The sequence below is a fragment of the Hemicordylus capensis genome, chromosome 5 (assembly GCF_027244095.1).
Source record: "Hemicordylus capensis ecotype Gifberg chromosome 5, rHemCap1.1.pri, whole genome shotgun sequence".
Taxonomy (NCBI): Eukaryota; Metazoa; Chordata; class Lepidosauria; order Squamata; family Cordylidae; genus Hemicordylus; species Hemicordylus capensis.
Window position 1 is genome coordinate 22,264,087 of NC_069661.1, and position 22,044 is coordinate 22,286,130.

A 22,044-nucleotide genomic window follows, 5' to 3' on the forward strand; every position below is an offset into this window, starting at 1 on the left:
CTCCCAGAACCACCAGATCAACTAGTCAGAAGAGGAGACCAGCTGCTCCTTCTGTGTGAGCTGAAGGTGAAAAGCTCTGGGCACAAATTCCTAGTTTGGAAGTCAGATGACCAAGAGGAACCAATCACTCATATCCCTCTTTGTCCGATATAAACCCTACTGTCATTCAATCTGGACAATAAGTCATTTAAGGAAGCCACCTAGATGCTGCTCACTGCCACACACACCCCTCTACTCATTGGAGCATTCTTTCTTGCTCTGACTAGCTCCACCTTGCCAAGATTAGGACACTCAGCTTGATCAGAACACTGATGGAAGGACCATTGGGGATCAGCACCAGGCCTTGTTCATGTAATCCCCCAAGTATGGGCAAATACACCAACAAAAATGTTTAGGACTGGCCTGTTACCCAGTGGCGGTCCAAGGTATTGTAGCCCCTGAGGCAAGATGCCATCTGCTGCCTTGTCCCATGCCCATGGTGGGGGGGGCTATTCCCCTTTCAAAACCTTGCAAGCTTTGAAAGTGGCATGGGGGTAAGACGGAGGGAAAGTTGCCAGCAGCCTCTTCTCATGCGTCTTGCAAACTTTGCAATGGCTGTTGGCTGGGGATGATGGGAGTTGTAGTCAACAACATCTGGGAATCCCTGTTACAGGGAACACTGGTAGGGAGAGGAGGGCAGTCTTCTCTCCTCTCCCCACACTCCTTCCAAAGCTTGCAAGGGTCAGATCTGTCCTGAAAAGCAGCTCCGATGGTGGTGGCAGAGGGCATCTTTGCCATCTGAGGCAGCTGCATCACTTCACCTCATGAAAGGATTGCCCTGCTATAAGGTCACAGGGCTAAAAATAAGCAGCCATGCTTTCTGTCTGGGTGATTTCCTTGAGGGGTGGACATTAATTAAAGTCACCCTGTAGTTAACCGTGTTCATTCATTGCTACAAGACTTACGAAGATTTGCCACTGCCAGTTGGCCCCAGAATAGCATTCAGTCCTGGCCTCATGATCCCACTGTAAAACAAAACCAGCACATTTCTCATAAGTCTAGCCCTGGTCTGTTGACCACAATAAAAACTTGATATGGTGCAATTTCTCATAATTTTCTTGTAAGTTGCTTCATCATAGATAAGCTCATTAGTCAAAAGTAATCATCTAGCAGACCGGTATAAAAAGGAAGGTTCTGGGACTACAAAGATTGGAAGTCTTAAGTGGCATTGCCCTAAAATATATTAAATACTCCCCTGCAGTTCCACATGGCAGAGGAAGGGCAGGAATATTGGGCATGTTTGTGGAAGTGTGCCCATCATTATAGAACTTTTCCCTGAGAGACCCCTGATAAACTTTTAAGGAAGCCGAGAGTGCCCCAGGATATTCCCTTCTGATGCAGAAGGGAGGTGAGGAGAAGGGAGCGAGCAGAAGGGAGGTGAGGAGAAGCAAGTGCACCCAGCAGCAGCCCTTCCATGAGGAAAGGTGAGGCTATCTCTGCAGGTGCAGGTATGTATATAAGGGACAAGTCATGTCATGTCAAGCTCCTGACATGATGGGTGCCACCCTACTGTCCACTACTTGCTGCTTTTCCACTGAGGGACACTTTTCATGTTTCCTTCCCTGCCTTGCTGGGGCACATCTTTTCTTCTCTCCCACCCTACCTGCACTATGAACGGCCCCTGTTACTGCCAGTGTTCTCTCCAACAGGGATTCCCAGATGTTGTTGACTACAACTCCCACAATCCCAAGCAAACGCCATTGCAGCTGAGGATTCTGGGAGTTGTAGTCAACAGCATCTGGGAATCCCTGTCAGAGGGAAGACTGGATACCGCTGCCTCACGTGGTGACACGAGAGTGCTCACGTATTGCCATCGGTGCTTCGGCAGTGCGCTGAGCACCCACACACAGAGAGGGGGATGTCCCATTGTCCTTCGCCTCAGGCAACAAAATGTCTTGGGTCACCCCGAGTGCACCTCTTCATTGCTAGATCCCTGTGGGTACCTGAAGGCATTTTTCACATACTCAAGAGTGCTTTTCTGAATTTTCATCCATCAATACATATAAAAAGCAGTTTCCCATAGGCTCACATCGATCTGTTGGGCAGAACAGGAATGAGGGAGAGATATTGGGAGCTGAACAGTACAGCCACTGACAGTCAACTCGGGGGCTTAGCTATAATGGGACGGGGGGTCGGGGGAATGTCCCTGGGCCGCTGGGAGAGAGGCCTCCACAGTGGAGTGACAGCTTGTTCTTCACAGTCCCCTTCCCACCTCTTTGAATAAGAAAGTGGATGTAGGGGGCAGGTATCCATCTTCACTTTTTGTCCCACGGCCCACTCTAACCTTGCTATGCCTTTCAGTCCACTTTCCCCCATAGCCTCCTCCCTGCTTCTTTTATAAGGAAGGATCTATAGCACTCTTCCCTCCCACTTTGGCTCTCATCTCTTCCCCCTCCAATATAGGGGAGGAGCCTTCCCAAGCAAACAGAAGGCTTCTACTGCAGCCTACAATCAGCTTTTGTGGCAACTATCCACTAAGCCATGGGAGTTATTTATTTATTTTACATGTCTATCCCGCTCTTCCTCGAAGGAGCCCAGAGTAGTATAAAACATGCTTAAATTTCTCCTCACAACAACCCTGTGAAGTAGGTTAGGCTGAGAGAGAAGTGACTGGCCCAGAGTCACCCAGCTAGTATCATGGCTGAATGAGGATTTGAACTCGGGTCTCCCTGGTCCTAGTCCAGCACACTAACCACTACACCACACCGGCTCCACATATATTCCACTAGGAGTAAATGTCTGTGGGAGGCGGGGGGATTCAAGGAAGGGTGGCATTCAGAAGAGCAGGTGGAACAATGGGCACATCCCAAGATTTACTCATTTTAGTCTGGGCTATTGAAAGTTTTATTTCAATAGCCCATAGCTTTTTAGCAGTGTATTAATGTGAAATATACATTACTCTCTTTCTGAAAGACATGTGGAGCAAAGCTTGCGCATGAGCGTGCACAGACATGGAGCTGCACTTAGTTCTTTCTGTCTCTCCCCCACCCCACCCCACCCCGTAATTTTATTTTTGTGATGCTGCCACTGAACAGAATTTGAAAACTACTAGATCACATTCGTTGGAAGAGCTGAAAACAGAGGACCTTAACTTTGATTTAAATATATAAACATTCTATATTTCCCTATAACTGGTTTCCAAAAAACGTATCGTGAAAAGCAAGCAAAGAAATAAGAAGACACATTGCATTCTTAAAAGTGGCCAGCTTATAAAGATGACAAGCATCAACCCACTGACGTTTTCTGAAACTTTGACATTAAGACCATTGTTCACAATGTTTGGTAACTTCTGCTTTCGTAATACAGCATTTCAACTTATCTAACAGTAAGATGCTGAGCATTCTGCAAGGAGTGACCCTGTTACCTTTCACACACCCAGCTACCTTTCACACCCAAAGCAATATAATTCGGTTAATTATTTGTGGCTATCTAATGAACTGATATTATATAATACTGAACGTTTAAGACATCACATGCCCCATTGCTGAAGAAAAATAAAATATGTGGCTGAGATCCAAAGAAGGAACATGTAGTTCCAAAACTGCATTGCACATGCAGCTGAAACTTTGCTTGCAAAGAATGGTTTCACTTCCTGTTTTCGGAGGGTCATGTCCAGGGGCGTAACTAGGGGAGAGGAGGCCTATGTTCACCCGTCTCTCTAGAGCAGAGGAGGATTTAGCCATGGACCTTGGGGATCCAGTCCGTGGCCTCCTCTGTCAGGGAGGGGGGCCTCCCCAGAGCCCCACCGCTGCCCCACCAATATTTGTCATCCTCACCACTGGCGGGGGGGGGATGGGGTGAGCAGCTGAGTGGAGCAGGCCTCCCCCTGGTGGTGGCGGACCGAGGCCTCAGAGGCTAGTCGGCAGACACTTCTAAATAGTGAGTATCGAGCGCCGCATGCCCGAGACATCACGAGCAGGCAATGCTGCTCACTGTGCAGGAGCACCCACCAACAGGCCAACCAGCTGTTGTGTCCATGGCCCACTGCAGCCACCACCACAACCAGGGGGAGGCCTGCTCTGCTCAGCCACTCCTCCTCCATCCCCTGGCGCTGATGACGACAAATATTGGCAGGGGAGCAGTGGGCATGGGACAGTGGTGAGGCGGGCACGGGGAAGCAGTGCAGCTCCGGAAGGTACCCCAATCTCTCCCCACCCGCCCCTTGGTGACAGGAGCAGCAGTGGCGGTAGCCACAGGTTAAAAAAATTTAATTGGAAGCCTTGGGGGGGGGGCCTCTGAAGCCCTGCAGGTCCGGGCTCCTTTTTGCCTTAGGTGTGCCACTGCCCTGGAGGCCCCTCGGAGTGAGGGGGATAATTATGAAAATAGGGAGGGTTCTTTGAACCCATCCGCTCGATTATAGCTATCCTTCGGGACAAGTCATTTTAAAAATGTGGGCAGTGGCTTGCCTCTTCAGCATTTTACGAAGGCAAGAAATAAGTTACGATTTAGCGTAACCCTGTATTCAGAAGTAAATTCCTGTATGTATAATGGAACTTACTCCCAGCTATGTGTGCATTAGGGCTGCAATATCACCTGAAATTAGTAAATGGGCATCATGTTAATTCCCATGAACAGCAACATTCCATCAGGCCAGGCGCAATGCTCCGATACCTATACTGTAAAAAGCTCTGCTAGACACAGAAGTTGTTCTACTGGGATTCTGCAAAGATTTTACTGAGATCATCTGCTCAACATCAAACCTTGGTTATGGAAGTCAGGCAAATCTCAGTAGAATCCTGGAAACCCAGCATGGAAACCGTCGGTTGGCGACTTCACATGCCATGCCCACCAGGCATGGTGCACTCACCAAAGGTTCCCACCATACTGACTTGGCAGTGATCGTGCAAAGTCGCCCATTGTGATAAAATAAATTTGTATATGGTAGTGGCCAAAAGACTAAGTTGTAGACCAGGAAGCCGCCAGTTCACATCTCAACCATGCCATGGACTCATTAGATAGCCTTCTTTTCTCAACTCTCCCTTCTGCAATATGTGGATAATAATTACTGGCCTATGTTTCAAGAGTGTTGCAAGTATTGCTGCAACAACACATGCGAGACAATAAGGTCATTCACATGACCATCTGACCTGGCACTGGGGAGGGCAGGCGGGGAGGCAGGCTCCTACCTGCTCCCTGCAGGCAAGAGGGAGGCTTCCCCTTACTCTGCCACTCGCACATCCACATGAGTGCCAGGGCAGCAAGCAGTAGAGCTGTTTTCTGGAGGAGAAGGTCTTCTGGAATCCCACGATGCACTGCATTTTATTTTATTTTTTTATTGTTAAATTTATATACTGCCTTTCATTAAACACAATCCCAAGGCATGAGGAGCATGGAGCATTGGGAGATTTCTCCACTGTTGGGCATTCCTTCTGCCCAGCTCTATGGAAGCTCAGGCGGCTCGAGCATCCACACAACTGGGTGGTGAGGGAGAAGGGCGGGCAAGCACCCTCCTCCCTCACTTATGGCCTGGGTAGAAAATACAAGCTACCCAGCTGAGGAGTAGGGCTGTGCTAGCCTAGGTAGAGCTGGTCATGAGAAGGACCTCAAAGAGTATGTGGAAGACTCTGTGCACATTAAGTTTTTGTATATATTTTAACTTGTTTTATACTATTGTAAACCACCCAGAGATGAAAGTTTGGGGTGGTGAACAAATGTAATAAATAAAATAATAATAATAATAATAAAGTTGAAGAAAATGAAGATGTAAAAATATTATGGGACTTTCGACTACAAACAAACATCTGCCACACAATACACCAGATATAACTGTAGTCGAGGAGAAAGAAAAACAAGTTAAAATAATCGACATAGCAATACCAGGAGATAGCAGAATAGAAGAAAAAGAAATAGAAAAAAATAAAAAAATACAAAGATCTACAAATTGAAATTGAAAGGCTGTGGCAGAAAAATACCAAAATAATCCCAGTGGTAATTGGTGCCCTGGGTGCAGTTGCAAAAGACCTTGAAGAGCACCTCAACACCATCGGGGCCAAAGAAATCAACATCAGCCAATTACAAAAAGCAGCTTTACTGGGAACAGCCTATATTCTGCGACGATATCTATAACAACTGACAATAAAAATTCTGGCATCCCAGGTCCTTGGGAAGGACTCGATGTCTGGATAAAACAAACCAGTCAATAACACCTGTCTGACTGTGTAAATAAATAAATAAATAAATAATAGCAGTATATAAATGCATAAAATGTTTGTAAAGTAATTGAGGACACAACCGGACTGAGAAATACATACTTGATATCTTTCAAAATGTCTTTCTCGACCATTTTGCGATTAAATAGAAAACCACTCTTTGTCTTCACTCTGTAGCAGATGTTGTGAAAGGTTACAACAGTGGCCCTGGCTGTGTCCTGAGGTGAAAGCTTAGTGCTTGGGACGCCGTTTGTGCTGGACTCTGACATTGGAATGCTGACCTGTGGCTTGTGAGACATTTTTCAGGAGAAGCTTCAGCCCTGCAAACCATAACAATCAAGACAGATTACACATACGAATACAAATGTCTATACATAGAGCCATTTTCTCAAGTGATGCTAAGGACGCCTTTTAGTCTTGAATGTTGTGAATGTTATTCATATGGGATGGAAAAGAAAGAGCCCATTTAAATCAATTACACTTCAACATTTCAGTTACTGATATGAAAAAATGCAAAACCCAGCATCAATGCCACTTACAAAAACTGGTGGTTTTTACACTAATATCTGCATTATTTGGCACAGTTGTGGAAAAGGGAGTCCTGATTGTCCAAAGAAAATGCATGTCCTTTTCCCCCACAATATGCCAGGCGTGCTAGCCAAAAACGAACACTTCTTTAAACAACTTTAAATGAGAAATCATCTCTCTTCTTGCTAGCTTCTCTTCCTATTATTTTTAAATATATATTTGACAAGTCTTAGTCATTTCATAGAGAAGTATTTGAATTTCCACTGGTTTTTAAAGATATTGGGGGCATTCCTTTTAAAATAAGCATCCTCATCTTTACCTTATTTCTGCATCAGCCATTCAAAGAGTTAAGCAGCAACTGCTTCCATTTGTGACAGGTACAAAGTTTACTTGTACCACTGTCCAGGAAAAACAATATGGTATAGGTAATATTTAACTTTTATTAATAGATATTCATGCATGGAATTCAGACAGTACATACTTGGTGCAGTGAGCTCTTTTAGATGCACTCAGTCTAATGTGCACACAAGACAGCTGTCTTTACTTTATTTCTTTGAACAGCAGACCATTACCTTCTTGAGAAATGTTTCTGTATAGCAAATGTAATTTGTCCACACTGTCTGGGGAGCTCGGTTGGAGAAAGAACTCCAAAGCCCCCCCCCCACTGGGTACACAAAACTATTTGTGAGGTTCTGTATTCACTTTAATCAAGCCATTTAAGAGGATTTTCTCAACAATTTAGGAGGATTTTCGCAACAACTATTCATAAATAAAATTTGTTTGAGAGATGCTGTTATCTTTGTAGAATAGCCTTTCATTTCACCTCTCTGGAGCTCTAGTTTTATTTCAGTCTCTGAGCAGCAATACAAAGTAGACAGATTTTAAAAAGTTAAACATTAATAACAGTTCATCCTAAAGTATAACAATTGGAGTCAGTATTAGAGTCTGTCTGGTTAAAAAGTTTTAAACAGTTGATTCTCCTTATTTTAAAGAATAAAAAATGTACATTGACCAGCATCATGCGCAAGGCAATCCTGGCATTTCTGACCTGCTGGCACTGCTGCCAGTGTGAGAGCCTGCCTCAGCGGTGTTATGCAGGAGTGCAAGTGTGCAACAGCTTTAAATAATGCATGTGTACTTGCACAGCGTATTGTTTCCAATGCAAGTCATGCTGCACAAGTGGCTTTCATGGGCAGAGCAGTGCCAGTGGTCGGAAAAGAATGCACTGCTTTGCACATCATGTCAGCCATTGCTTATATAGTGGTCCCCAGCCAACTTAAGTTAGGTGTGACTAGCTTGTTTACTTGGTTTCAATGGGATTTAGTCAGAACTATCTTGAGTTGGTTTGGGGCCTGCATGTGAGGATACATACACAGCATGATGATCTCAATTGCTTGGGGGATGTTAAGTACCATTTGTGCAGAAGGAATGCAGAAATGCAGAAGTCCAAAGACCATAACTTATGAATAATAGTTATGAACTAAAGTCATAACTTAAAGACGTGGATATTTCAATTAGGTCTGTAGTAACGTGAATGGGCTCAGTCCCCCCACCAAACCCTTCAATTCATGCCCTGCCATGTCCAAAAAGACACCTGCTCTTCAATACTGTTTAAATCAATGGGACTTCTGGATGTTGTTGAACCTGCAAGTCCTGTTTTTTGCTCTGGGTCTTCAGTGTGGGCAGCATTCGGTGTTTGGGGCCTCTATCACTACCAGGCAGGCTTAGATTGGCAACACTTTAGTTTTATCTCCAGTCACTTTTATCCCAGTAACACCCATTTTTCTCATTTTAAACAATGTGGTAGAGCAATCCTTATCTCCAGAGTTTTGCTTCAAGTCTTCAATTAGTTTCCTCTGTCAGCCTGTGAATTTTGTTCTCATTTGAACATTCTCCTCTAATTAGAACCGTTTGTTTATGCACAAAGCAAGAGGTTATAACCACCCCGGCTGCTTTCTTGGCTATCATTGCAGAACAGCTGTGGAACCTGTTCGTTCCATCACTGGCGTGTAAGGAAGGATAGCACTTTCTGATGCTTTGCCTCTTCACCCATGTTGCAGGAAAGAAAATTAGCAAATGTTCAGCAAAAATACCAAGCAAACCCACTCCCCCCGCCGAAGTTCCTAGGGGTCCATTCTGGACTTACCTTTGGTGAACGTAGAGACAACTGTAGCAGAATAAAACAGTATGCCAGGAGCCCGAGAGGAACCAGTCAAAAGAATGATGGCACTCAATCCCAGCCCTCTGTACAGCTTGCAGGGAGGGACAGTCTTTCCCACTGCCTGACTGGGGCATCCAAGGGACACGTTTCAGCAGCAACAAAAAAGGCTAATCCACAGAGAAGCCAGCTTTCTCCCCCTGCCTCTCACTCAGACAACTCCTCCTGTAAAGGAGACAGTTCACCCCTCCCCTTTCCAGCTGCAATTAAGGGAGGGGTGAAAGGTCTTGCCCCTCCCTATAAGGAGGGGCAAGCACTGTGGCACACTTTCTCTTGACATTCTTCTCCTAGCTGACAGTGCCACAGGAGCAAACGGGTTGCAGAAATTCATGGGCAAATTCCACAAATCACCAGGTTCTGTCTTGTGTGCCCAAGCTATATCCACCATCTAGGAACATAGGAAACTGCCTTACACCAAGTCAAACCGTTAGTCCACCTAGCTCAGTAATATTTGTCTACATTGACAGGCAGCAACTCTCCAAGGTTTCAGGAAGGAGTCTTTCCCAGCCCTACCTGGAGATGCCAGGGATTGAACCTGGAACCTTCTGCAGGCAAAGCAGATATTCTGCATGCAAAGCAGATGCAAAGCTACGAAGCTGTAGCCCCATCCCCAATTAAAGCACACTCTATTACTCCAACTTTTCAGGAAAGGGTCACCATGGCTTAATGGTAAGGGCCATGCCTTGCATATGAAAGGTCCTGGGTTCAAACCAGAGCATCTTCAGATAAAGTATCTCAGGCTGCAGGGCTGAGAAAACATCTGAGCCAGAGCCATTTAGAGAAAACACTGGGTATACTAGTAGTCCGGTGCCGTATGAGATGGCTTCAGAGAGTTAATAAAGAAGAACTATCATTCCCATTGGCTTGTGGAATCAAACTGATCAGGCACAGACCAGGAACCAGCTGGCCAGGAACTTGGGCCAGGAACCGGCTGACAGAGTCCAGGTCAGCGCTATAGCCTAGAAGGCAAACTTGGACCCACAGAGCCTCATCTCCCTGGTTTGTTGAGAGACTTGAGTACTGGTGATGTTGGGAAGCCCTTCCCTAGCATCTTGCACTTCTTATCCAAACTAATTGATCTTCCAGTAGGATTAACTATAAGAGACCAGAAAGACTGCAGGCGATTAAAATGTTGTAAGACAGTTAAACTGGTTTCATTTAGAAATCAAATGGTTCTTGATTTAATAGGATAAAGAAAAATTACCTAAGGTTGTTTGTGCGTGAGTATGAAACATTAGAATAAGTTGTGTGTATCTGTAAGAGAAGAAGAGGATGACCAGCAGCAAGGTGGATGGACTTGATTACAACAGCAATGAATGCCCCACTGAGAGAGTCCTTAAAGGCCAAGTTGAAGACAGATCATCCTGGAGAGAATCTATATATGTGGTCGCTAAGAGTCAACACCAACTTGACGGCACTTAATCAATCAATGTGTACTCTAATATATACTCTATATTTTAGCAGCTTTAAAAATCCTCTCTCTCTCATATAGAGCAGGGGCGGGGGAGAGATGTACAAGTACGTGAGGCCCAGACAAAGTAATTTTGTGTAGATCACACTGCTAGGAAAGTTCCAAAAAGTAAATATATGCAATTTTTTATTAATGTGTTTGCAAAAGGGAAGTAAAAGCACAATTTAAAATTTGTAGCATTTTAACTTTGAACATTCTATTGAATAATTACCATACATAGTAAATTTTAATAATAGTAAATTTGAATGTGAGAAAGATCTTCTCTTGGGCATGATGTCATTTTTGGACAGGGTGGATAAAAATCAATGATTTTTTTTTTTAATCGGATTTTTTAAGATTTAAATCGGATTGTTTTTATTTAAATCAGATTTATTAAATAAAATACTTTGAGGGGAAAATCTATCTAAAGATAGTTTTCTATTTCAGATACTTTATAGTCCAAAGGTTATTCATCATGAAATAAAGATTAGTTTTTAATTATGTATCATGAGGCTGTATATATGCAATGTTTAAATTTTTTGGTAAATGAATTCCATTAATCCATTCACAATGTTATGCTCTTCCAGAATTTTCTGTAAGATTATTTTGGGCAATTTTTCTATCTAGAAAATGAAACCATCGGGTTGTAAATATTAAGATTATACCAGCAAGAATGGGTCTTTATGTAAAAAACACACACACAATGATTCAAATCTAGTCTTACTGACTAGTGATTTAAATTGTGATTTAAATTGATTTGATTTAAATCAAATCCACCGTTTTTGGATTATTGATCTGATGATTGAGTGTTAAAAATTTGTTGAGAACAATAGCAGTTAAAGTTATTATACTTATATTATAAATATACTTATAAATATACTTTTTATATTCAGAGTTTATCTATCTGAAAATAAAAAGAATATGCATATGTGTGTGTGTATTCACCAAGCATATTCCAGGGTACAACATAGTGCATTCAGCTACTTTAAGTGGCAGAATTGTGAATGCATAATTTGCTAACTATAGGTAAGCAAGAAGTATGACTTTATTTTGCACAGGCAAATCCACAAACTCTTCAAATTGTGTCTGTGTTTTGTTTAAAACTATCATTGTTTTTGGAATGTGTAAATTTAATGGTTTGTTAATTTATTTATAAGGGATATTTTATTTTGTATGTTATTTTAATTATGTTTCTATAGCTTTTTTTTCAACTCAGTCTTCATTCACTGCCTTTAAACATTCCATTACTGACTTTTCCCTCCCTACCCCTTACCTAGCAGTCTTCTTTCAAGGGACATAGGGCAAAACTACCTGTTACGTTAGAGCTTTTTGTCTGCTTATTTTAAAAAACAGCCATGAGGAGGGTGATTGATTTGGGCCAGGGATTGGGGTCCTCACAGCTGCTTTTCCAAGAAGGAAGTTACATTGGGATTTCCAGTCACAGGGCTCCAATGCAACGTGTTTTGGTCCTCAGAATAGGAGTGAGCACTTCCAGACAATTTCTGTTCAGTTTATTTCAGTTAACTCCTTGATTCAGAGTGAAGGAAGCAGGTGATGAAGTTCCTTACTGTCTCCCAAATATAGGGATTATTCATTGGGCTAATGGCCTGTCAATATATTGTGACAATGAAAAGGGGCAAATGCAGTGTTAAAAATGAACAGAAAATTGACTGGAAAAGCCACAAGTATAATGATGTCATTTTCTATATCTATGGTGTAGCAACATTTAAAATATTGTGTACAATTTGGTGATCTCATCTCAAAAGAAAGTTGTAGACTGGGGAAGGTACAGAAAAAAGTTAGCTAAAATTATCAAGGGATTGGAGTATCTTTGCTACAAGAAAAGGCTGATGAGGACCAGTCTTTTTAGTTTAGGGGAAAGAGGACTGACACAATCTTTAAAAATGCAGCATCAGTATAAAAGAAATTTCTAGAACTCAGAATCAGGCAGTTCAACTGATTGGCCGCACATATGCCAAATAGGAATGTGCAGAACCGGTTCAATCACCAACTGGACTGCCGTGAACTGGGCTGGTCCAAGTGGTTCGACTGCAAACTGCTTTGAATAGGTTCGAGCTGGTTCAATCGGCCCAGCCGATTAGTTCAACCGAAATTGTTTGTGGACCCATAGTTCAGTCTGAATTCAGGCTGAACTACACCAAATGGTCCGTTCTCACCCCTAATGCCAAATGCCAAAGACCCTCCCTAAAGCAACTTTAGATAGATAGATAGATAGATAGAGTGTGTATTTCTAAAAGTAGCCATTTAAAAAGACCAATAATCACAGAGTATATATTTGTATACAGGCCCAAATGCTTACTGAAACCAGTATATTTTTCCTACTAGCTGAAAGGGAAGGAGTCAAGTGGATCTTCTTTGGGAAAGCATTCTGTAATACAGGTGCCATGACTAAAAAGGCCCTGTCTAATGCCTACCCACTGCACTTCTGATGGTAGGGTAACACGGAGCAAGGACTCCGATGTTGAACCAAGTGTGTGTGCAGAACATTCACATTAATATGCTAAGTGCATGTGTGATGACACTCACCAATGGTGAGAAAATAGATATCATACCTATTAAGTACATAATACAGTTAAAGAGACATTGCAGAATAAAAAGTGATGTTTTTTCCATAGTTTGCTTCTCCATCTGGGAATTTAAAACTTCACAGTTCCCCTTTTAACCACTAGGTGGAAGCATTTATTTTCTTACCGTTTTACTGGCTACAGCACTGCAGTTTAACTATAAAGATGGAATTGTTCTCCCCTGACAGACAAGTGATTTAGTGCGCATCTTAATCGCACTTCTGAGAAAGGAAGGGCAAAGCTACATGTTATGCTAGAGCTTTATGGCTGGAATTCCAAAGATAATTTTCTTCGTGTGAAAGTGGCTGTGGGGGATTTGAATCGGGGTCATGGTGCAGGCAGGGGAAAGGGATCCAGTTCTTCCCTCTCTTGTGCCAAAGCACCAATCAAGTCTCCCCTGAAGAGGCTAACAGAGAGATGAAAACTTATGGGCACAAATTATACAAATTGCAAATCCGAGGGAGATGAAAGGCGCATATGAAATGTGTACTTTCGCACAGTAAGGAAATAAGAGTCATGCCTTTCCAACAGGCTCAGCTGGGACTTTTCCAGACGATTATCTATTCCAACTTCTAAGCAAATTACAAGAAGAAATAAAACAAGAAATCCACATGAAGCACAAGGTCACTGCATGATATTCTTAGTGCCATCTACTGACAATCTTCCAAACTCCTTTTACTTATTGGGGTGGGTGGAGTGTACAATTACTTCTTGGATTGTTGCAGATTGCCAGCAGATGGGTGCTAAGACAATTGCGTGGATCTGCAGCTCATTATGTGGACTGATGTCTGGAAGGGCCCCTGGAAGGGATGTGGGTGAGAATGGAAACTGCCTTATACCGAGTCAGATCATTGATCCATCTAGCTCAGAACTGCCTGCACTGACTGGGTCTGTCTTGTGTGCCCAAGCTATAGCCACTGCCTTGGAACATAGGAAGCTGCCTTGCGCCTAGTCAAACCGTTGGTCAGTCTAGCTCAGTGTTGTCTACACTGACTGGCAACGACTCTCCCAGCCGTGGACAGAGGCCAGCGGCCTGGGTTCTGCTGCCACCGCGGCTCCCCTAGCCCCACCCCCTGCAACTGACATCAGACGCAGGGAGCATTTAGCCACACCCCCTATGTCTGACCTCAGATGCAGGGGGCATTACTGGGGCATGAGGCGTGGCCCTTGAGGGGCGGAGGCCCGGGTTCTTTGAACCCATTGGCTCAATGGTGACTCCACCCCTGGACTCTCCAAGGTTTCAGGCAGGAGTCTTTCCCAGCCCTACCTGAACATCTTCTCTAATAAAACGCTTGGTGTCCGTCCGTGGATGGACACCAAGCGTGCATTCGTGCCTCGCCAGTTCTAGGCATGCGCGAAACGGCCGCCCCGAAGAAGCCGGGACTGCGGAGGAGGGGGAGACTGGCCAAGACGGCGGCAGAGCCGCCGCCGCCTTGGCCATTAGCGGCGGCTGGACAAGACGCGGCCGCCAGAGACAATCAGAGGCGGCCGCCCCGAAAGAGCCAGGGGCAATGGCGGCGGCCAGCACACAAGGGGCAATGGCGGCCATTAGAGACGGCGGCAAATCACACACTCACGCCAGAACCCGCCAGCCATCTTGGGCGGCCAGAAACGGCCGCCCCAAAGAAACCAAAAATGCAGGGGAGTGGGAGACTGGCCGAGACGGCGGCCATTAGCGGCGGCCGGACAAGACGCGGCCACCACAGACAACCAGAGGCGGCCGCCCCAAAACATGCTTGCACTTTGCCCAGCTGTTGCAGGCTGCCTTGGGTGAGGAGGGCCCGGGCAGCTGGGAGGGCGGGAGGGCGGTTTTTGGCTGCGGCAGGGGCGGCTGCGGAGGCCCTTATTCCTTTGGGGGGGTGCGGGGAAGGTGAAGTCGGGCAGCAGGGAGAGCGGGAGGGCAAATTTGGGCCCCTTCCCTTCCTAGCGCCCGTTAATCAACGGGCTAAAATTTACTTGTAAGAACATAAGAACAGCCCTGCTGGATCAAGCCGAAGGCCCATCAATGGCCCACCAGATGAAGTCCACAGGCAGGAGGTGAGAGCTGGAGATGCCAGGGATTGAATCTGGGACCTCCTGAATGCAAGCACGTGCTCTAGCACTGAGCTATGACCCCATCCCCTAAGGGGAATATCTTGCAGCAGACAGCGTTCCCATGTAGTCACCCATCCAAATGCAAACCAGGGCAGACCCTGTGAAGAAAAGGGGACAATTCATGCTTGCTATCGCAAAAACAACTCTCTTCCCCAACTAGCTGTGCAACACATCTGGATCATACGTCACAGAGAGAGATTGTTCACATTTCCACATGCCAGTGATAGAACCTAAGTGTTCTCAACCCTAGCAGAGCAGCCTGCAATCAATTACCATTTATTATTTATTATTATGCCTTTTGAGAAAAAAAGTTCTCAAAGCAATTTAGACAGAAAAACAACAACACGGAGAAGATAGTTGAGGAGAGCTGGTCTTGTGGTAGCAAGCATGACTTGTCCCCTTAGCTAAGCAGGGGCCGCCCTGGTTGCATATGAATGGGAGACTTGATTTGTGAGCATTGAAAGATATTCCCCTCAGGGGATGGAGGTGCTCTGGGAAGAGCATCTACAGGTAGGTTCCAAGTTCCCTCCCTGGCATCTCCAAGATAGGGCTGAGAGAGATTCCTGCCTACAGCCTTGGAGAAGCCACTGCCAGTCTGTGAAGACAATACTGAGCAAGATGGACCATTGGTCTGACTCATTATCTGGCAGCTTCCTATGTTACTATGGTTCTCTTTCCCCACAGGCCTCACTGTCTAAAAAGAAGGGAGATAGCAGCAACAGCCATTGAGAGGTACAGTATGTGTGACCGAACAGAGGCAATTGCTCTCTCTGCTAAATCTAAAAGAGTCACCATCTTTAAAAGGTGCCTCTTTGCCCAGTTAGCAAGGATCGCATTCTCCCCAGGAGGTGTTCTTTACGGTTTAAAATTTTCCGGTGGGGTTGTTTTTGGTTTCCTTACAGAATCTGGAAGGAACTATTTGGCAGCTGTAGACTGGAGCTCCCATGATGAGTCCCTTGCGCACAAAGCCACACAGACGGCTTCTTTGTTGGGACAGATTGGCTCAGGAGGGCGGTGTTTGCTTGCTACAAGGCTTGGGGGCTGGAGAGAGGTCGGGCACTCAGCAAAAGCTCTGATTGGAGAGGGCAGGCCTCACACCCCCCCCCCCCCCCCACACACAAAGGTAGTAGAGGCACATGGTGTTGACAGAGAGAGAATTATATTTAGAGTTCCTGCTGCTGCCAATGTCGTGCTGATCCGTCTGGCTCCCAGTCCCTTCCTCCTGGGCTGCTGTCGGGGGAGGAAGATCAGATGTCTGTTTTCAAGCAACAGAATGTTTGCCGGAGAGTGTCCGAGGGTGGAGGAAAGAGAGAGGCTGACCAGCAACGTCAAGCACAGAAAATGCCACCCAAGAAAAGGAAGCCAGCAGCTTCCATACAGGTCACGGAGGGACGGCATGAAATCAAAGCTTTACTCATCCAAACGGCTAATTCAATTTAAGGGTCAAAGCAGGGGGGGTGTTCGGATTATTCCAGTGCGGAGGCTTTGGGAGGCACTGAAAAGACCCAGAGCCCCTAGGTTCTGGCTCAGGCGCCAATCTCCACCCCCTTCATTTGTGTATTGATTTTGTGGTGGCAAAGCTGACACGTGGTTGGTTTGTTGTGCCTCTTTCAAAAACCATCCATTCGGTTTTTCTTTTCCTTTTGCAGCAGCAAAGCTGCCACGTGGTTCTTTGGGTTTCATTTATTTTTACCATCTTTCTCCTCTGGCCTCCATAGCATTGCCAGGGTATTTAAGAGAGCGCCTTCTTCATGAAAACTGCCACCACCTATTCAGATCATCAGGGGAGGGCCGGCTACAGTTAGTACCAGCTCGCCTGGTGGCGACTCAAAAGTCTTCTCTAGGGTTCCCCCCAGGGCTCTGAAACACACTCCCAAATTAAATCAGGACCTCCCCATCAATGGCTGTTTTTAAGCAACTTTTGAAGATGCGCCTATTTTATCAGGCTTTTAGTTTACAATGTTTTAAAGTTGTATTGATTGTTATTTTAATTTGTTTTAAGGTTTTAATTGCTGGGTTTGAATTGTAACCCGCACAGAGATTTTATATAGGGTGGTACCACCTAATGGCACAGCGGGAAATGACTTGATTAGCAAGCCAGAGGTTGCCGGTTTGAATCCCCGCTGGTATGTTTCCCAGACAATGGGAAATACCTATATTGGGCAACTGCGCAGGAGGAGATAATGGTAAACCCCTCCTGTATTCTACCAAACAAAACCATATGTCTCTGTGGTCACCAGGAGTCAACAATGACCTAGGGCAAACTTTACCTTTACATAGATAGAGAAGATGGGTAAGCTTAGATAAGATAAGCTTAGATAACATAAATTTGGATAAGATAAGCTTAGATAAGATAAGCTTACCTTAGATAAGATAAGCTTAGATAATTGTCACTGCCTCTAATTTCTCTTCGACCCAGCATGCACTCTGAGCCACTGCTCCTTCCTCTGTTGTCAAAACAGGGTTGGGGGGCAGTGAAGATATGGAGCCATTAGCCTCCAAGCTATGCAAGGATCGTGAGCAGAGGTGCTGCTTCCCAAGCTTGCAAGGGTCAGAGCAGTCCCAAAGAGCTTCTCCCACAGTGGTAACAGGGAACATTTTGCCACCCTGCTGGTGCACCAGTAATCTGCCAGCCAGGATGACAGCATCACTTTGCCTCACGGAAAAGCTGCCTCTGGGCCAAAGCAGACAAGATGAGAAGGATCCAGGATTTCATCTCCTGGTGTTACATTTAACTTAAAAGTAGCCGCAGTGGTGGGGGCAAATTGTTCAAGGCAGCAGTGCTAGAGAAGGGTGGGTTTAACCCTTTCTCAATGTGCCATTTTCTCAATTTAATCCACTCTCCCCCAATCCCGACACACACGTAGGTGCAGTGGTGGCTGGTCAGTAAGCTCAGATGGGGCTGTGCCCACCTCCAACAAAAACAAACAAGCTAGTAAAAGATCAGACTTAGCAGCAGCCAAGGAAACCTCAAGAGCAGGGAGCTTCCCCTCCAGCCCCTCCTCCCCTGCCTTAACATCTTGTTTTGGTCTTACTGGCTGGAACAGCTGCTACTCAAGCTGCTCCAGCCAGTCTGATTCCTAGGGGGCTCCGCCTGGCACTGCCCTCAGGCAGAACTAATAACAGGTAAAAAATACACTCCCTGATTGCTTCAGGGACTATGCTTTTTACACGTCTTCCCCCTTCTTCCTGGGGGCAATTCCAGGAGGAGCCCCCTAGCAATCAGATTTGCTGAATCAGCCAGTAAGACCAAAAGAGGCGTTTACAGGCGGGGGGAGGGGGGCTGGAGAAAGCTCCCTACTCTGAAGGTTTCCTTGGCTGCTGGTGAGTCTGAAGTTTTAGTAGCTTTTGTTTACTTGCTGGAAGGGGGAGATGCAATCCCTGCTTTCTCCCTTCTGTCCCTCTTTGCTTCTGCTTTTAGCTCTTCCTTTTCTGCTTTCTGCCTTTCCCCCTGCTTTTTTCTCCACTTCTGTTTTCCTTCATTGGAATGGAGGAAAGCAGTGGGGAGGCTCTTGCCTTGGTGATCCGATTCTCCTCTGCCCCTCCCCACTCCACACCCCAGTGCCCACCAGCTGCTACTGCATAGGTGAAAACACAGGCAAAGAGCAACTTCAAGGAACAATCTGGGTCCAAGAAAATAAGAGTGGAGAAAGGGTTAAAAAAAAAAATCTCCCATCTGCCTTGATCCAGTCCAGGGACCCTCAGAAGCTGCTTTCAGTGGGAAATTGCAGATCTTAGATCTCCTGTCTGATTTGTTTTGGCTCTATAAAACACACATTGAAGCAGGGGTGTAGGGTGCTCACTGGTGGCCCGGGGAGGGGCTCCTACTGGTGGCTCCTCCCCCCACCACAGCCCATGGGCACAAGCATGCTCTGGCCACACACCCTGTGTTGATGGGGGCATGGCCAGCACCCAGAAGGGCTGCGCAGCTTATCTCCTCCTCCCTCCCAGCTGGCTCTCCGAGGTTTCAAGCAGGTATTTCTGAGCCTGGAGTTGCCAGGGACTGAACTGGGGACCCTCTACAGGAAATGCCACTGAACTACAGCCACTCCCCTCCTCCATTTGCTTCAAGTGGGCATGTAGAAAGGAGAGCTGGTCTTGTGGTAGCAAGCATGACTTGTCCCCTTGTCTGCCCTGGCTGCATATGAATGGGAGACTAGAAGTGTGAGCACTGTAAGATATTCCCCTCAGGGGATGGAGCCGCTCCGGGAAGAGCATCAGAAGGTTCCAAGGTTCCCTGGCATCTCCAAGATAGGGCTGAGAGAGATTGCTGCCTGCAACCTTGGAGAAGCCACTGCCAGTCTGTGTAGATCAGGCCTGCACAACATCTGGCCCACGGGAACTTTTTTGCTGGCCTGCAGATAGAGATATCTTGCAGCAACAGCACCCTAGAAAGGCAGACAACCACCCTTTGGGTCAGTTACAATGACTGAACAGGAACGGGGCCTATTTTCTGGCAACTATCTCTAGTTAAAATTGTAGGTCCCTTGACAAAGGGAAAAGATCCACCAGTAATGAATAACTGCTTTCATTAATATATGTATTGATGTGCTGAAAATTGACCTTGGCCCTGTAATACCATGTTGTGGTTGGTTCCAGCCCACCAGGGCCTTTGAGGTGTGCAGCCCTGGTGTAGACAATACTGAGCTAGATGGACCTATGGTCTGACTCTGTATATGGCAGCTTCCTAGGTTCCTCCAAACATACATGTGTGCATTTCAAGACAATGGAGCTAAAGCTATGGCAGTTATTAACTCCATTCGCCCATGTGGACAAGAAAGACAAGGTTGAACCCCGGGTTTCTTTTCCTGAACATCTACAAAGTGTGCCATTTAATCTGTACCCAATGCAAATAAATATTTGTAGAATTGTGGGTTGTTCTTTTTTAAACTGCTTATAATGGCTTAATTTCTGTTTTAATTCATGTTGGTTGTAAACTGCCCAGAGACGTGAGTTTGGGGCAATATACAAATATATATACAACATTAATTAATAATAATTAATTAATTAATTAATTAATTAAATGTCCTTGGAAATGGCACAATGCACGGTGTTCTGGCACCAAAACTCTCCATGCCAGGGCTGATGCTGATGCACAGGCAGCCTCGACGCTGTTAGAAATGTGTCGGGATGCTGCCTTACCTGGTTGCCTCCATGGCCCTGTGGAGTTCAGCAGAGAGTGGGGCTTCCCTCCTTTGGGGCTTCTGTGTTCCCGCAAAGGGAACGGAGGTGAAATGGTTCCAGGCTGGTCAGGTCCTGGTGGGGTTGAGCAGGCGAGGCAGGGAGGGCTGCAGGAAACAGCTCCAGTGGGCAGCCATGTTGGGTGTGGCAGGAAGCAGGAAAAGACCTGGGAGGGAGTGGGGCTTGGAGTAAGCTTTAAGCCCTTTCAGCTCTGGACTGGGGCATTTAAAGCCAAGGCAGCTGGTGATGAGGGCTGCTTTTGGCTGGTATAAAAATATGTTAGATTTAAAAAGAAATTAAAATAAAATTGTGGGCTGCTAAAGCAAGTAAACCAAAGATCAATTTTTCAATATCTGGAGGGTATTTACGTTTCCAATTTTGTAGAATGCATTTAGCCGCCAGAAAGGCCCTAGTAAGCCATTTCCATTGTTTAAGGGTTATTCCTTCTACATTAGAATGCAATCTCAACAAAACTGAAATAGGATCTAGGGGATATTCCCTTGCTGTGACTAAATTAACATAGTCACTTATCTTTTTCCAGAATGCAGATATTACCTTACAGTGAAGGAACAGATGTAAAAGTCCTGCCTCTCCTTCCGCACATCTCCAACAACTGTAAAATTAGCTCAACCCACATTCAGAGTCTAATAGAAGTCCAATGAGAACAAAAAACTGTTTGTTGGACTAACTTAAGCTTCAAATCATAAGATACTATGGCAGTTTCAGCCAAAATCAGACCCCAATGATGTTGTGAGATTGAAACATTCAATTCCAAACTCAATTTCATTCTTTCAGAATCAAGTGAAGGTGCTACATGGGCTTGGATAAAGTTGTAAAACATCTTATAAGCCTGCTTAGATTCATCAATATGACAGTATAATTTGATAATAACCAGAACTTCAGAAGCACTCATAGCATCTGGACCAAACCTTTTGGTTATACTGTGTTTTTGCTGAATATGTTGTCAAGCAACATTTGGTTTTAGATCACATTCCTGTTCTAAAAGATGAAAAGGTTTGAAAACAGAAGCAGAGGATATTATTTGGGATAGAGAAAAAAATGTATTATTATTAGCCCAATTCAGCCAACAGACAGGTCTTCCAGCAATCGTTATTTGGGGATTTTCCCATAATGTTGACTCCTCATGTGCAGATAGACAAGTCTGGAAATAGAACAATATATTTTTCCAAGCAGATCTTGCAGCCAAAATAGATGGACTGTACCAAGTGGAATGTTTCAAATATCTAAATCCTAATGCAGTTTCACCAAAAAGTCAATTGTTGGACCTCAACTTTTGCCCATAATGGAGCCTCACACTTCTTATAATTGAAATCAGTGGTATGGTGCTTCAGGGATGGACAGGGACACATTCCGGGCACTTTTTTTCCTTCCAGGGTCTCAGCAGGGATGTAAAGCCATTTGCTTTCTCAATGGAAATAATCTGCTCCTCTTGCTATTCCAAGTATTTATTACCTTACTTCCTGTCCTAAGAACATAGGAAGCTGCATTATACTGAGTCAGACCACTGTCCCATCTAACTCAGTATTGTCTACAGTGACTGGCAGCAGCTCTCCATAGTTTCAGGCAGGAGTCTTTCCCAGCCGTCCCTGGATATGCTGCCAGGGATTGAACCAAGGACTGTCAGCATGCAAGCCCTACAGCAGACTAGTGTCAGGACATCGTAAAATGAATGACAGGAAACGCCCACTGAAATGCATTGGTCCCTTCCAACTTGCCATGGAATGCATGGAATTTCCAGTTGGCCAAATTCCATGCATTCCTGTGGCCATTTGGAAGGAA

The 22,044-nt window shown here is 45.2% G+C and overlaps 1 protein-coding gene across 6 annotated transcripts in view; it reads right to left on the reverse strand.

Moving 5' to 3' along the window:
- The window catches only part of LOC128327145 (broad substrate specificity ATP-binding cassette transporter ABCG2-like), a 49,544-nt gene extending 29,210 nt beyond the window's left edge, over positions 1–20,334 (reverse strand). Inside the window, exons 1-3 of one of the 6 annotated variants that reach the window (XM_053255470.1) lie at positions 20,206–20,334; positions 6,291–6,508; positions 945–1,004 (exon numbers count right to left, since the gene is read on the reverse strand). In XM_053255470.1, coding sequence (XP_053111445.1) covers positions 945–1,004; positions 6,291–6,487 — 257 coding nt within the window. In that variant the 5' untranslated portion in view covers positions 6,488–6,508; positions 20,206–20,334. Of the gene's footprint in view, positions 1–944; positions 1,005–1,642; positions 1,680–2,251; positions 2,416–3,815; positions 3,912–6,290; positions 6,509–8,862; positions 9,025–20,205 lie in introns of those variants that run through there. The other 5 variants (XM_053255471.1, XM_053255475.1, XM_053255473.1 and 2 more) reach the window with 5 other exon arrangements.
- Positions 20,335–22,044: the final 1,710 nt, after the last annotated feature.